Source organism: Takifugu rubripes, chromosome 7 (assembly GCF_901000725.2).
Source record: "Takifugu rubripes chromosome 7, fTakRub1.2, whole genome shotgun sequence".
Lineage (NCBI taxonomy): Eukaryota > Metazoa > Chordata > Actinopteri > Tetraodontiformes > Tetraodontidae > Takifugu > Takifugu rubripes.
The window spans coordinates 3,840,046-3,852,214 of record NC_042291.1 but is presented as its reverse complement, the minus strand read 5'-3'; the positions used below and the strand labels follow the sequence as shown (position 1 = coordinate 3,852,214).

The 12,169-nt window shown below is 44.9% G+C and overlaps 1 protein-coding gene across 1 annotated transcript; it reads right to left on the bottom strand.

Moving 5' to 3' along the window:
- Window positions 1-6: 6 nt before the first annotated feature.
- Window positions 7-6,351, bottom strand: cyb5r4 (cytochrome b5 reductase 4). The gene is made up of 12 exons (XM_029839354.1): window positions 5,867-6,351; window positions 5,047-5,200; window positions 4,728-4,828; window positions 4,546-4,618; window positions 3,470-3,551; window positions 3,340-3,397; window positions 2,456-2,549; window positions 1,929-1,961; window positions 1,727-1,849; window positions 1,275-1,415; window positions 1,010-1,156; window positions 7-193 (listed from the first exon to the last, which is right to left on the bottom strand). The coding sequence occupies exons 1-12, from the start codon at window positions 5,948-5,950 to the stop codon at window positions 39-41; spliced, it is 1,245 nt and encodes a 414-aa protein (XP_029695214.1). The 5' UTR covers window positions 5,951-6,351; the 3' UTR covers window positions 7-38.
- Window positions 6,352-12,169: the final 5,818 nt, after the last annotated feature.

Genomic DNA, 12,169 nt, shown 5'->3' with positions numbered 1-12,169 from the left:
TCGTCAGTAAATAACACAATCAGCAAAGTGGTAGCTCCTTACCTGATATGTCCCATTTCCTGTGTGGCCAGTCTGATGAGGCGTGTCATGGGCGTGAGCCCTGTACCTGCTGCTAAAAGGTAAAGGTGTGTGACATCACGAAGGGGGCGGAGACTGAAGGCACCCTCGGGACCACTGACCGATAAACGGTCACCTAGATTATCAGTTGACAGGTCAGAACAAAACGAAAAAATCATTAATCAGTCAAATCTCTGACCAATTTCACAGCTTTGATAAAAACAAACCTTGTCATGTGACAAAGAGAACGATACTACAGATGTTGTGGTGTTTTCTTTTATGGCCTAATCTGAGACCGTTTGGGGTGCAGCCATTTTTGGCAGAAAACATAAAAAAACCATTTATAGCCTGGCAGGGCGCCATGCTAACGGTGCCATGTACACAAAAGCCAATCACCACTTTAAGCAACTCTTTGATCGGAAATCTGACAGAATTTGAAGCAGGAGCTAAGGTTCTAGCTGGAATACCAACTGGCCGTCAATTATAGGCACCTCCTGTCCTCTCCTGGAGCTTTTGAATACCTAGTTGACCTCATAAATCATAGAACAATTTACACTCAACTATCATTGTGCTCAGTTTAAAGACGGAGCAGTTTCTTGGTGTTATTATTAATAATGTGATTTGGGGTTAGTTGGCCATTTGGTATCATTCATCAGTAGCTTGTCCGCTTTCATAGGACTACAAACATGGCCGCTGCGGTAGCTGATTCATGCATTTGCCCCACTGATTTTTAAACATCTTTTCTAAACATTCACATTAGTCCAAAAACACCCTTTTGGTCTTGTTTTGTGACCTTAGAGCACCAGTTGACCGTTACCACATCTGTCCTCTTATTATTTTGAAGCAGAGGAATAGGCCTCCAATCTTTTGGCCCCTCAGGCTTTAAAAGAATTAGCACTGGCTGAAGTAGAGATTTGTGCCTCCTATGTTAAGCGTCGTGAGCAGCACCTACCGACGTGCAGATCGTTGAGGTATGAGCTGAACATGCCGTCTGGGTAAATTTTGACCATGAGGAAGAGGTCCGTCTCCTCTGAGGGATGCTGGGGGGCTGCAGTCAGGCTCTGATCTACAGGGGTGTACGGCCGCACCAGCTCAGCATCTGGATGTGGACAAGACGAGTTTAAATGGGAGGATTGCTGATTATTAAGAGGTTCTCGTTGTTAACGCTAAGCTAGGCTAAGCATGCATCTGTACAGGATGCGTGCCTGGCTGCTAACCTTTAACGACAGCCTTGAGGTAGACATGTGTTCCAACAGGCACATGCCTGATGGTGCCGGGAGGAAGTTTGACCCTGAAGATCAGCGTGTTGTGGTTCACTTCAGTCTTGGACACTAACACGCCTTGACAGTAATGCGGAGCTATGAAAAACAGGTGCGGGAAGCAGCAATACAAAATATTAATCCAGACAACAATGTCCAGTTCAGAGACACAAAAACAGCCCATGTGGAGCGCACGCTGGTCCTTCCTGACACAAAGCCTGGATGACAGGATGAATTTTCCATGGAAATAGCATGTGAAACACTCATTAGATTAAATTAGGAGCATCTGTGGAAGAGAGCGGACACGCCACACAACTGTCAATTATTGTCTCATTACACGTGATGGGGCAGAAACATCACATTTGGTTCACATCGCAGTTGTCAGATCATCCTCTGGTCCTGAGACCCACCTCGCTCTTTCTTCAGTACAAATGTATTATGAAATTCCAGCGGTTGTCCCAGATTTGTCCATTTTGTTTTTCCTTTCTTGCGTAGGCTGACCTGGATCTTTCCCACAGAGAAGGCTGTGTGCACTGTTGCAGAAAGAAACAAAAAGCAGCAGCTAGAAAAGGGGCCGTTTCTTTTTCCACAGTGGTTCTCATGTTCTCTTACCTGCAACGTTTCCCTCGACCTCATCAGCAAGTCCTGAAAGAACAGATTTAACCCTTATTTGTGCTACAATGATGTATCAAACATACAGAAACATGTTCTCTGCCACAATAGAAGATATGACGACATGAACAGGGAGAGAGAGCCGTGGAACCTCTAATTTTATGAACCAACTCTGGGTCATTTATTGAGTAAGAGTTTAGAAAGAGGAAAGATGGACTTGCCTCAGGCCACAAGGGTCTGCTGTTGGAAATGTGTGGAGCAGAAACAAGCTCGACACACAACAGGCGATGTAAAGTGAGGAGGCCTTAATTCAGTAATTAAGTGAATTGATTAATTTAGTTCTGTATGCAGACACAATGATTATTACATTCCCTTTTCTCCAGCTGTATTCATTGATGCTGTCAGGTGGTGTTCGACTACAGAGGTCTGAATCTGTCAGCCAAAACAGGTGGAATGATCTAACATTATATTTTAATGTTCAATCACAACAGCTGAATATGTAGAAGAAAAGCCAAGTGTCCACTCACGTAAATGGATCATGTAGGACATTTTCCCCAGCAACGCTTCGAGTCGGAGAACGCCAGCTTCAAGGTCAACACTGGTGCAACCTGCACTGGGAATCTGACAGGACGGAAGGACAGATACGTGCAATCAATTATAGTCAGCAACAAGTGCCTTAAAATACTTACACATCATGTCTCCCATTACATTTGCCATAAAACCAACATCTCACCATGACATACTGTAAAAGTAACTGGACGCATCACTGGAAACCCATCTACCTTTGTGTTACCTATGTGTCTGATACAAATGAATTAAATAATAAACCATTTTCAGTAATACCAGATGTTGCCTGTGGGGGGAGCCCTATCCTTAACCCCTGCTGCAAGGTTTCTAGGCATAGGCTGTTTCCGAAACCACACACTCGTTTCCTATTCACTACTCACTAAATGGGGGACATGGATTGAGTGAACTACGTAGCGCACTCAATTTGAAGTTAGTATTCGGACAACGGCTTTGACGCTTTAGTATGAAATGTGAAACAAACAGCGGACAATACATACATTTGTAAGTCATCTCTCCTTGTTTACCCGCCATTGATAGATTGTCACATGATACCGTAAAGGCTGATGGGATATATTTTCCGAGTTAGGGTGCATTGGTTGTACACTACTTTTCGCAGTGCATTGTGGGATACATTGAATGCACTATATAGGGTACAGCGATGCTCACTAACATTTCGGACACTATTTCAAAATGGCGTCCACACTATTGAGTGCACTATGTAGGGTATAGGGGGTGGTTTCGGAAACAGCCATAGTGTAAACGTGTATGAGGTATAAGTGTATGTAGCCTCAGAGTTCTGTTTTCCTGCAGCCTGTGGATGCAGGGACACACGACAGGAGATTACCTTCCTCTTGGCATAGACAACCAGATGAACTGAGACGTCGGTCTGGAACCAGTCATACCTAGGCAGACAGCAGAGGTTGCTCATGAAGAGCATAAATATACTGTCCTATCATCTTTGACTGCAGTCCTACCGCGGCCGGGCGTCTCTGTCTGCAGGTGGAGCCACTGAGGTGGGTGGTGCTAGCGGCCTCATCGATGACGGAGGAGTAACAGCTGAGAAGAAAAACAAATGAATGACCTGAAGAAAAGACTTGCTGATACACAGTTTCAGTGCTGACTTCACATTCATTATAATTATTAATACCAAAGCAGATGAATTACATGGAAAAGCTCACATCCAGCTTTTCCTTGAGACATTTTTTATGGAGCAGATAACTGGAGCTGAGCTCTCAACAGTGTGAGCATTTCTGGTGTCTTGACACCTCTTGTGTCCAGACAAAAGCAGATGTTGGCAAATGTCAGCCTGACTAGAACTGCGGTTGCAGGTTGGGTTTGGGAGATGGCCACTAATTTAAGAACACAGTTGAGTGAAAGACAAGAGATATTTTTATGGAGAGCAAAATATTTGATGGTTAAAAGTTTAAGCTTAGTTGTTCTGGAATAATACTCCTGTCTCTTTATATTTCTGTAAAAAAAAATTTCATTTTTGTTTGTTGAGTCAGTGTTTATGCTGCTCGGCTAAAGTGTGCTTTGAGTTTTGGCTCCCTTGAGTTTGACACCCCGGCCTACGTCATGATGAAGCTGCAGTATGGCAACGGAAGGGCTGTCCCGGTGGAAGCAGGACAGAGCTAACGCTAAACAACAACTACCACCGGCTTCAGAAAGGCAGCTTGTGTTTACGGTCGTTAAAACTGTTTGTCATTGTTAAAGTTACTTTTCAAAGGAAGATTTGTGTTCTTTTGTGCTAGCGTAGCTTGACGGGGCTCTGCTAGCCTCCACACACCAAGTGTATCAGGTGTGTTTCCTCCTCAGTCGGATCCATCCGATGCCATTAAAGGCTGCTTAAATCAAGATTGTGGACTGGGCTTGATTCACGTTGACATTGTCTGGATTTTATCCACAACTTCAGCACTTACAGCTAATTAAGCATTATCAGGTAAACACTAAACAACTGGACATGCATCAGACACCAATAACTCCTGTCATCCATACGATGACTCCAAAATTTAGAAATGAAAAGAAAATCGTTTATTCTTAGTGTGTTTACCTTTTGTGGTTGTAGCCATCCTGCCGACTAGACACTCCTTCAGCATAGACTCATAGTTTACCCAGCGATGCACCTGTGCACACACAGCATCACCATAGCAACACTGTTTAAACTCATGATGCCCATCTCCACATGAAGGACAAACCAAAAACGGAGACTGACTAAACCTGGACCTTCCGTACCTGGTCAAAGAGGTCAGTGCCATCTATCCCAGCGGCTTTCATCAGCTCATCCTCTCCCCCGGGGTGATAGTCCATGTAAGGGGTCACATTGTAAACCAGACCTGAGAACAGAGCATAAACCTTTAGGTGTCACCTTCACACACCAGCTGCTGACAGAATGTGAGAGGAGCCCCCATTATCACCCATAGGACGTGAAGACAAGAGCTAGATAGGAGCGTGTCCAGCTCTGCTGGCTCTGACCACCAGTCAGGTGCCTGAATACCACACAGAGCTTGTTGTGGCAAACTACACACACACACACACATGCAAGCAGACTCACCTCGGATGCAAGTCCAGCAGTCATCTCTGTTGTTGTGTTTCCTTAGTTCTTCCTGGCTCACTTCAATCAGACGTCCTCGGAGTCCAGTCAGATCTTTTCCACTTTTGGAGAACCGAATCCAATCCATGAGACTGTGGCCAGGCTTCAGGGCCACCTAAACAGGCAGGACCAGAAACAGGTGACAGTTATTCTGCAAACTCTGGGGCGGCAGGACCTTCTAGAGGTACAGATCACAGCTTGAAACATCTGTGTTTTTTTGATAATCACAAATATTACAGGTCCTCCTCCCCCCAAGAGTTGCGTGGCTGTTATTTCCTCCCTCTCGTACGTCATCATTACACTTTAAGGTGAAGCCAGAACACAGAGGTGAACGGTGGGCAGCAGGAGGATGGACTGGTGTGGGATGGCCAATGTGGGAAGATCATAACAGGTGACATTTGACTACATTGTCTAGTTTATTTCTCCAGTGATTAGGCTGCGAAGATAAGGAGTAGTTCTAAAACTTTAAAGAGACTTTATTGGCAAGTAATGTGTCTGTGTCTTAATTTCGTGCCAGAAAATGAGCTTTGTGTTGATCCTAACAGTTTCACAGAGTTATGAGGCAACATTTTCCGTCGGTGGTTGAGAGGTCACATGCACACTGCAGGTGAGCCAAACTGATCATTCAAGCAGCGAACTGATCCATCCCCACTAGATTCTGGTGCGGTGGGAAAGGGGTGTGACGTCACTCAACTCCCAACCCGATCAAAGTTCATTCATACAGATAATATAACAGATCTTCTGACTGTTTCGGTCAGTCGTGGCATTGTTCTGCTGTTACCTTGCTCCTCCCGGACTGTCCAGACGGCGAGACTCGCTGCTGGGAGCTCGGAGACGGGAACGACTGGGTCGGGATGTTCAACATGTTCCCAGCGTTTCCAAAGCAACTCCAATTCCAAAGAAGTCCTATTAAAACGACACAGGGGCACCAATGTGGAATGGGAGGACAGTTCCGCACTCACATCAGGTTGCCGGAGTTGTCAGAACACCTTCCTTCCTGGTTCAAACACATCTCTGGGTTGAGCAACGCAGTTTAGCTAAAGGGCTAGGCTAAGCTAGGCTAACGGGAAAACGGCGTTAATTGCCATTGACCTGAGAATAATTAGTCAGTAAGCGGACGTAGTGCCGCATTCATAATATTATGTTTCCTTTTCAGGCACTTAAAAACAGGGATACTACAATTTTTGTCAACGAAGCCTCAGCTATCGTTCTGTTACTATATAAAGACTACAACACTGTCGCTTTGACAGAACATCACCAAAACGTCATCAAGTTGCGACGCCAAAATAGATCGTTTCGCTGCCGTCTACTTTACTTAACAATTTTATTCATGAAAAAGGCTTCGACGCTTATTGTTACTGTTTTCTCACTATACGTGATATGTACACCAATAACTGACTATTATATTATTATTTTTGAGATGGGGCAGGTCATATTTTAACTAGAATAAAAGGTCAGAATGCAGGCACTTCTAATACAATTCTACTCCAAACTAACTTCACAGCAATTTTACGGTGCTTTAAACAGAGTTTAATCAAGGGCATTAACACGTATAATTAAAGATACTAATAACCTACTTGAAAGAAGTAGCTGAATAAGGACAAGTAACAGATGGACTTTGCTGATTGCTGCTGGAGGAGCTCTGACTGTCATCACTGTCCATCTTCTTCTGGATCTGTCCAATTTTTCCACTGACATGATCGAATTCAGTACAGCGTAGGTACAATACAACCAACTAGAAGGGTACCTTTAAGAGGCTAATCTGCTAATAGGATTTACGCCATAGTCTGTGAATGTCCACCTGCTTGCAGCAGAGAGAGATGTTGAATCTTCCACTGGCTGGCATTCATTGCACAGGTTATAAAAAAAGTTAATTCTAACCTCAGAGGGCTTACATGTGCCTCTTCCTGAGCCGAGCTTCCATCAAGAGTTACCCTCAGTCATCAGGCAGTGTCAAATAAATGATTCATTTAGATTTATACCTTCTAGTCTGCGTGATATTCAATATCAGGAGGTTCTAAAAGACTAAATGTTTTAAACACCCTTAGTTTCTCTTGAAAGAAAACCACGCCAATCAGGAAGTACCCACATCACATGGAAGTGGGGGGACGCCAGAGAAGTAAGTGCTAGGCTTTAAATTAAGCTGTCTAAATTGGCTGTTCCAACCATCAGCTGATGGTGGCTACAATCTGGGAGACTGTTTCGACAACAAAACTCCAAATCAATCACTTAGAAATGTTCCCCAGATATATGTTCCAGTTGGTTAAATGTTCTTTCAGAAGAAATCACAGATGGAATATGCACATGTACAGTGGTGGATCTTTGTAACAGCATTAGACCGCTGCAGGCCACCCCAGACTCCCATATGCCAAACCTCCACCGGCATGTGGACTGTGACAATCTTTCTACCACATACAGTACTGGATGGACAGCTCAAACCATCTAAAGGTCCTGTTCACAACCACAACACCATTTAAGCCCAGTTTGCAAGGTCTGGTTTATGCTCTCCTCTCCCAAATTGTGGCGAGGGCAGTCATGAGCTTGGCGACAACTGGGTCTTTAGGTGTGATCACCTTGAAGACCGTCAGTGACCTCAGTCGAACATGTTTCTGGCAGTTTTAAAAAAACCCCCGTCAGCCATGCTGGAGTGCCCCCTGCTTTGGGGCCACCATGGTTCATATTCCAGTTCAAGCCACTTTTATTTGCATAGCACATTTCCAACACAAGCGTTACAAGTGCTGCACAAATTATTCGCAAAACACTTAATAAACCATATCAAACCAACTCCCCGACCATCTTGGATCCTCTGCATGCATACAGGAAAAACTAGTCCACAGATGGCGCCATATCCACCCTTTTCTCACTTTATTCCCTGATTCGTTTGGAGGCCAATAAGGAGGCTGAATTTAGCTCAGCTGCTAGAGAAGCTGCGGCTGTTAGAAGTGCCTGGAGCTCGTTCTGGACTTCTCATTCAGACAAGGGAGACTGCCTTACAACTCCAGTCACAATGATTCAATTTACGTGATGCCAAGCTTGTAGGGATGAGGTGAAGAACCTAAAGATCTAGAGATAGAAATGATTATTGCCTTTACAAAGACTGAGGCCAACTACAAGTCAGCTTGTTCCAGGAAATCGAGTTGAGAGTGAAGAACTTCCCACATATTCTGTGGGACTTACTCCGGAGGGCTCATGAATGAGGCGGGAGCTTGTCCTGCTTATTGTCCTCAGGTGGTAGCAGAGACCAACAATTTACTTTCACTAGAACATCGACTGAATCCTAATTTATTGATCAGTTGATCAAGTTTTTAAACTTAATTTGAATGGTTCAAATTATTTGCATTATGGCTCTTCTTCTTCTTCTTTCCCACCCTCATTGTCTCTTCCGCCACCTCGTTCCCTCAAGATGCAGCAGGGGAGAAACATCACTATTATTTCAAACCATTTGCCAGATCAATTACCAGCTAATCCCACATTTGGCCTGATGAGTCACGCACCTCATTCGGCCACACGCTGAGGGGCATCTAGGAGGGCCCCTTCATATATACTGGGGACAGCAGACCCCACTATAGTGGGCTACTACAACCAGAGGTTGGGGGTGGGTGTTCCTCCAGTATTGAGGGAGATGACAAACTGGCAAAAAGTGAAATCACAGGATGTAATGAGTGAGGCCTAGCTCATGATGTTTAAAGGGTGTTTTTTGTAAAACTTGTCTATCATATTTTTCTGGTGGTTCCAAACAAAATTCTTACAGTCCCAACACGGAAAACATGGATGGTTTTAGAGTTCCATGACTGTATGCTTAACTGGGCTCTTCCACCCTCCTGGAGATTACCATCAACAGTTCAGGGACTCATTTTTAGTTACTTTTCTCCTGTGTAACACACACACAGACACACACACACCCTCACAATAATCTGCTGCTGCTAGAACCAACTGTGCCCCAGCTGTAACACTTCCTGTATATGAGTTCCCTTTGGCCCATTTTCCAGTTATTTGGACACTTTTATTAGAGCTTGATTGCAACGTGCTTCTGAGACTATACCAGTCATATTCCCTGTAACACTTTCATTCAATCAACCCAAAAGAAGGTTCCAGCTCGCCTCAGGTAATGATAGTGGTGGCATCCTACTGTGGGGATTCTTCTTAGAAAGCAGGTTCTGGAAGAGCCGGGAAAAGTTCAAGGGTCAAATGATTCCTGAGGATGGCCTTCAGGCTCCAGACCATCAAAAGGGTGGAATATGGGTGTTCCATCAAATAAAAGTACTAAGGATCTAGTGAAAATTTCAAAATAAACAATTGATTGTCACCACAGAACATGTTCTTGGAGTTGTAGGGCCAAAGGTCACCCCTCAGTCCAACACAGAATTATATGTGTGGATTTAAAAATGGGTGTGTGAACCCAGCCCACTTGTCAGCTGACAGAGCCAAATGCCAGTCCAGTTGTCCTCAGACTAGTAGGTTCCCCTATCCCGTTTGTCACCCTTCCATGTTTTTGTATGCCAGTTGGACCATCTGTTGCCTGGGACACCAGTGGAACCATTGCAACACAAACGTCTGGTTTTTAAAAGAAAACCTACTTGATCTTAATGTCCATCTGTTCGGATCCTCACTGATTGTTGTGCTTGTTTGATCACATCAGAATGAGGACAGGACCAGCACAGGTTTCCTCCACAGGGTCAGCTGACCAACTGGCACATGCAGTTACCATGGAGACCTAAAAGACATATAAGGAGGGGCTTGAAATACAAATATTATTCTACGATGTGCTGCGAAGGTTCTGATCAAGGAAATTCATTAAAAACACACTCACACTCTCACACGATTACACACACTCACCCCCCACACACACAACCGACACACACGTGCACACACAGGCGACACCCACAGACACACACTCACACTATACGCACACACACACACACAACACACACACACAAGACACACACACATTATAGCACAAAAACACACGCATACACAAACCCACACTCCACAAACACACACTCATACAAACACACATAAATACATGCACATGCACAAAAAATACACAAACACACTCACATTAATATTCAAAGATAATCTTGGATCGGGATAAGAGATCAATGAGCAGTGATCTTTATTCTCTGGTCATAGATAGATTAGAATAGTTTAATAAACCTTGACCCCTCAGTTGGGTCTGATATGATCAGCTCCTTAGAGAAACCCCCTGAAGGACGAAAGAAGTGACCCAGTAGTCTGGACCCCTGTAGTCTGGTCCTGTAGTCTGGTCCCTGTAGGCTGAGACCCTGTAGTCTGGACCCTGTAGTCTGGACCCTGTAGTCCAGAAGAACCTAAAGATCTAGAGATAGAAATGATTATTGCCTTTACAAAGACTGAGCCAACTACAAGTCAGCTGTTCCAGGAAAATCGAGTTAGAGTCCCTGTAGTCTGGACCCTGTAGTCTGGACCCTGTAGGCTGAGACCCTGTAGGCCTGAGACCCTGTAGTCTGGACCCTGTAGGCTGAGACCCTGATATCTGGACATCTTAGTCTGGACCATGTAGTCTGAGACCCTGTAGTCTGGACCCTGTTGAGAGCCTGTAGTCTGAGACCGTGTACTGTAGTCCATGTGTCGTTGCTGGACATGTAGGCACTTCCTTGTTGTTGTCTGCATGTCCTAAGAGAAGATCTCACATTTTAAAATGTAAAGAAACTACAACTAATTCATTTCTAACCTCAGATTTTATGCTGGTTGTCCTCCACACCTGAAATCCAGTATCTGGATAATGTCTGGTGGAAGAAGGCAGCAGAAAACCCAGCAAATTACTCTAATCTGTGGTGTGTTTGTGCTTGTGGCGTGTTGGTGCTCGTGTGTGTGTTTGTGCAGCTTTATTCCTACAGCAGCTGGTTTTTCCTGGTTTGGTGTTAAGAGTTGTGATAACAGTGAGGCCCATGTTCACCAGCACGTGGTGAAATGTCTCACCTTTCCAAGGTAAATATGTACTCTCCCACACTTGGCTATCAGTGGTGAGATAAAGGGGGATAAAGAGGGAGCGATAATGAGCTGGGGGGTAAACAGTGGTTGAAAGAGCTGACAGTGTGAGCACAGCTGAGAGTGTTTAAATCTGCTGTTGTTGGGCCTCACAGTTGGAGCTGATTTCACTCACGTGCTGCAACAACAGGATGGTTTTAATGTCACTTTATATCAACAACACCATAAATCAGAAATCAGATCATTACACAGCTTAAATGTGGGGGTCCTTCACCACCATCTGTGTTCTCACCTGTGTCTGGCCGTTTTGTTTCAAATCCTTCGACCTCTCTGGAGCTTCAGCTGAAGGACCAAACGCTGCAGGGCTTAAACATCATGAAGAAACATCTGTCTATTCGGGCTTTGGGCTCTGACTGGTCGGCAAATAGCGGCGAATGGCGAAAATGGCAGCTCCTCCCCAGCAACACCACCGCCGGACGGGCCAGAACCAACCTGGCTGAAGTGCAGTCATCTCATCATCATCATCATGAACTTTGCTGCTCAGCCTCTTCCTGGGAAAGCTTGTACATGATAAGCAGAGCTACAACTTTGGCTTGACTCAGAGGTGTCCAGTCTGGCCCCCAGCTCTGGCCCCAGCTCTGGCCCCACCTGGGGCCCAGTGTGCAGCTGGAGCTGTACCTTTGCAGGCCTGTGCAGGTTATGATATCAGACCAGACCACATGAAAGGTGTCACGAAAATTAAAAGATGTTCAGGAGACAAAGTTGAAGGATTCCTAATAAAGGATTCCTAATTTGTTAGAGTGAGAAGATCTGTTTCAGCCACTCGTTTTGAGCCACGGCCACTTGTTTTCAACCACAGGTGATTTCTTTAAGACAACCTTCTTTGACGACCCTATTGGAACACATTTATCTAGAGGGTGTCGGTTCAGAACCAGCTGATCACGGGTCGACTGATTCATTCATCTTCCTAACTTTTCCCCGAGCACCAATGTGTTTACCCGTAGAAGCCTTCCGTTCACCTGGGAGTCATGGGAAACATTGTTACTGCCTTGAAACTCAATGGGCAATAGATAAATGCCAGGACTTAGCCCCGCCCCCGGGTCCTCGGCCTCTGTGG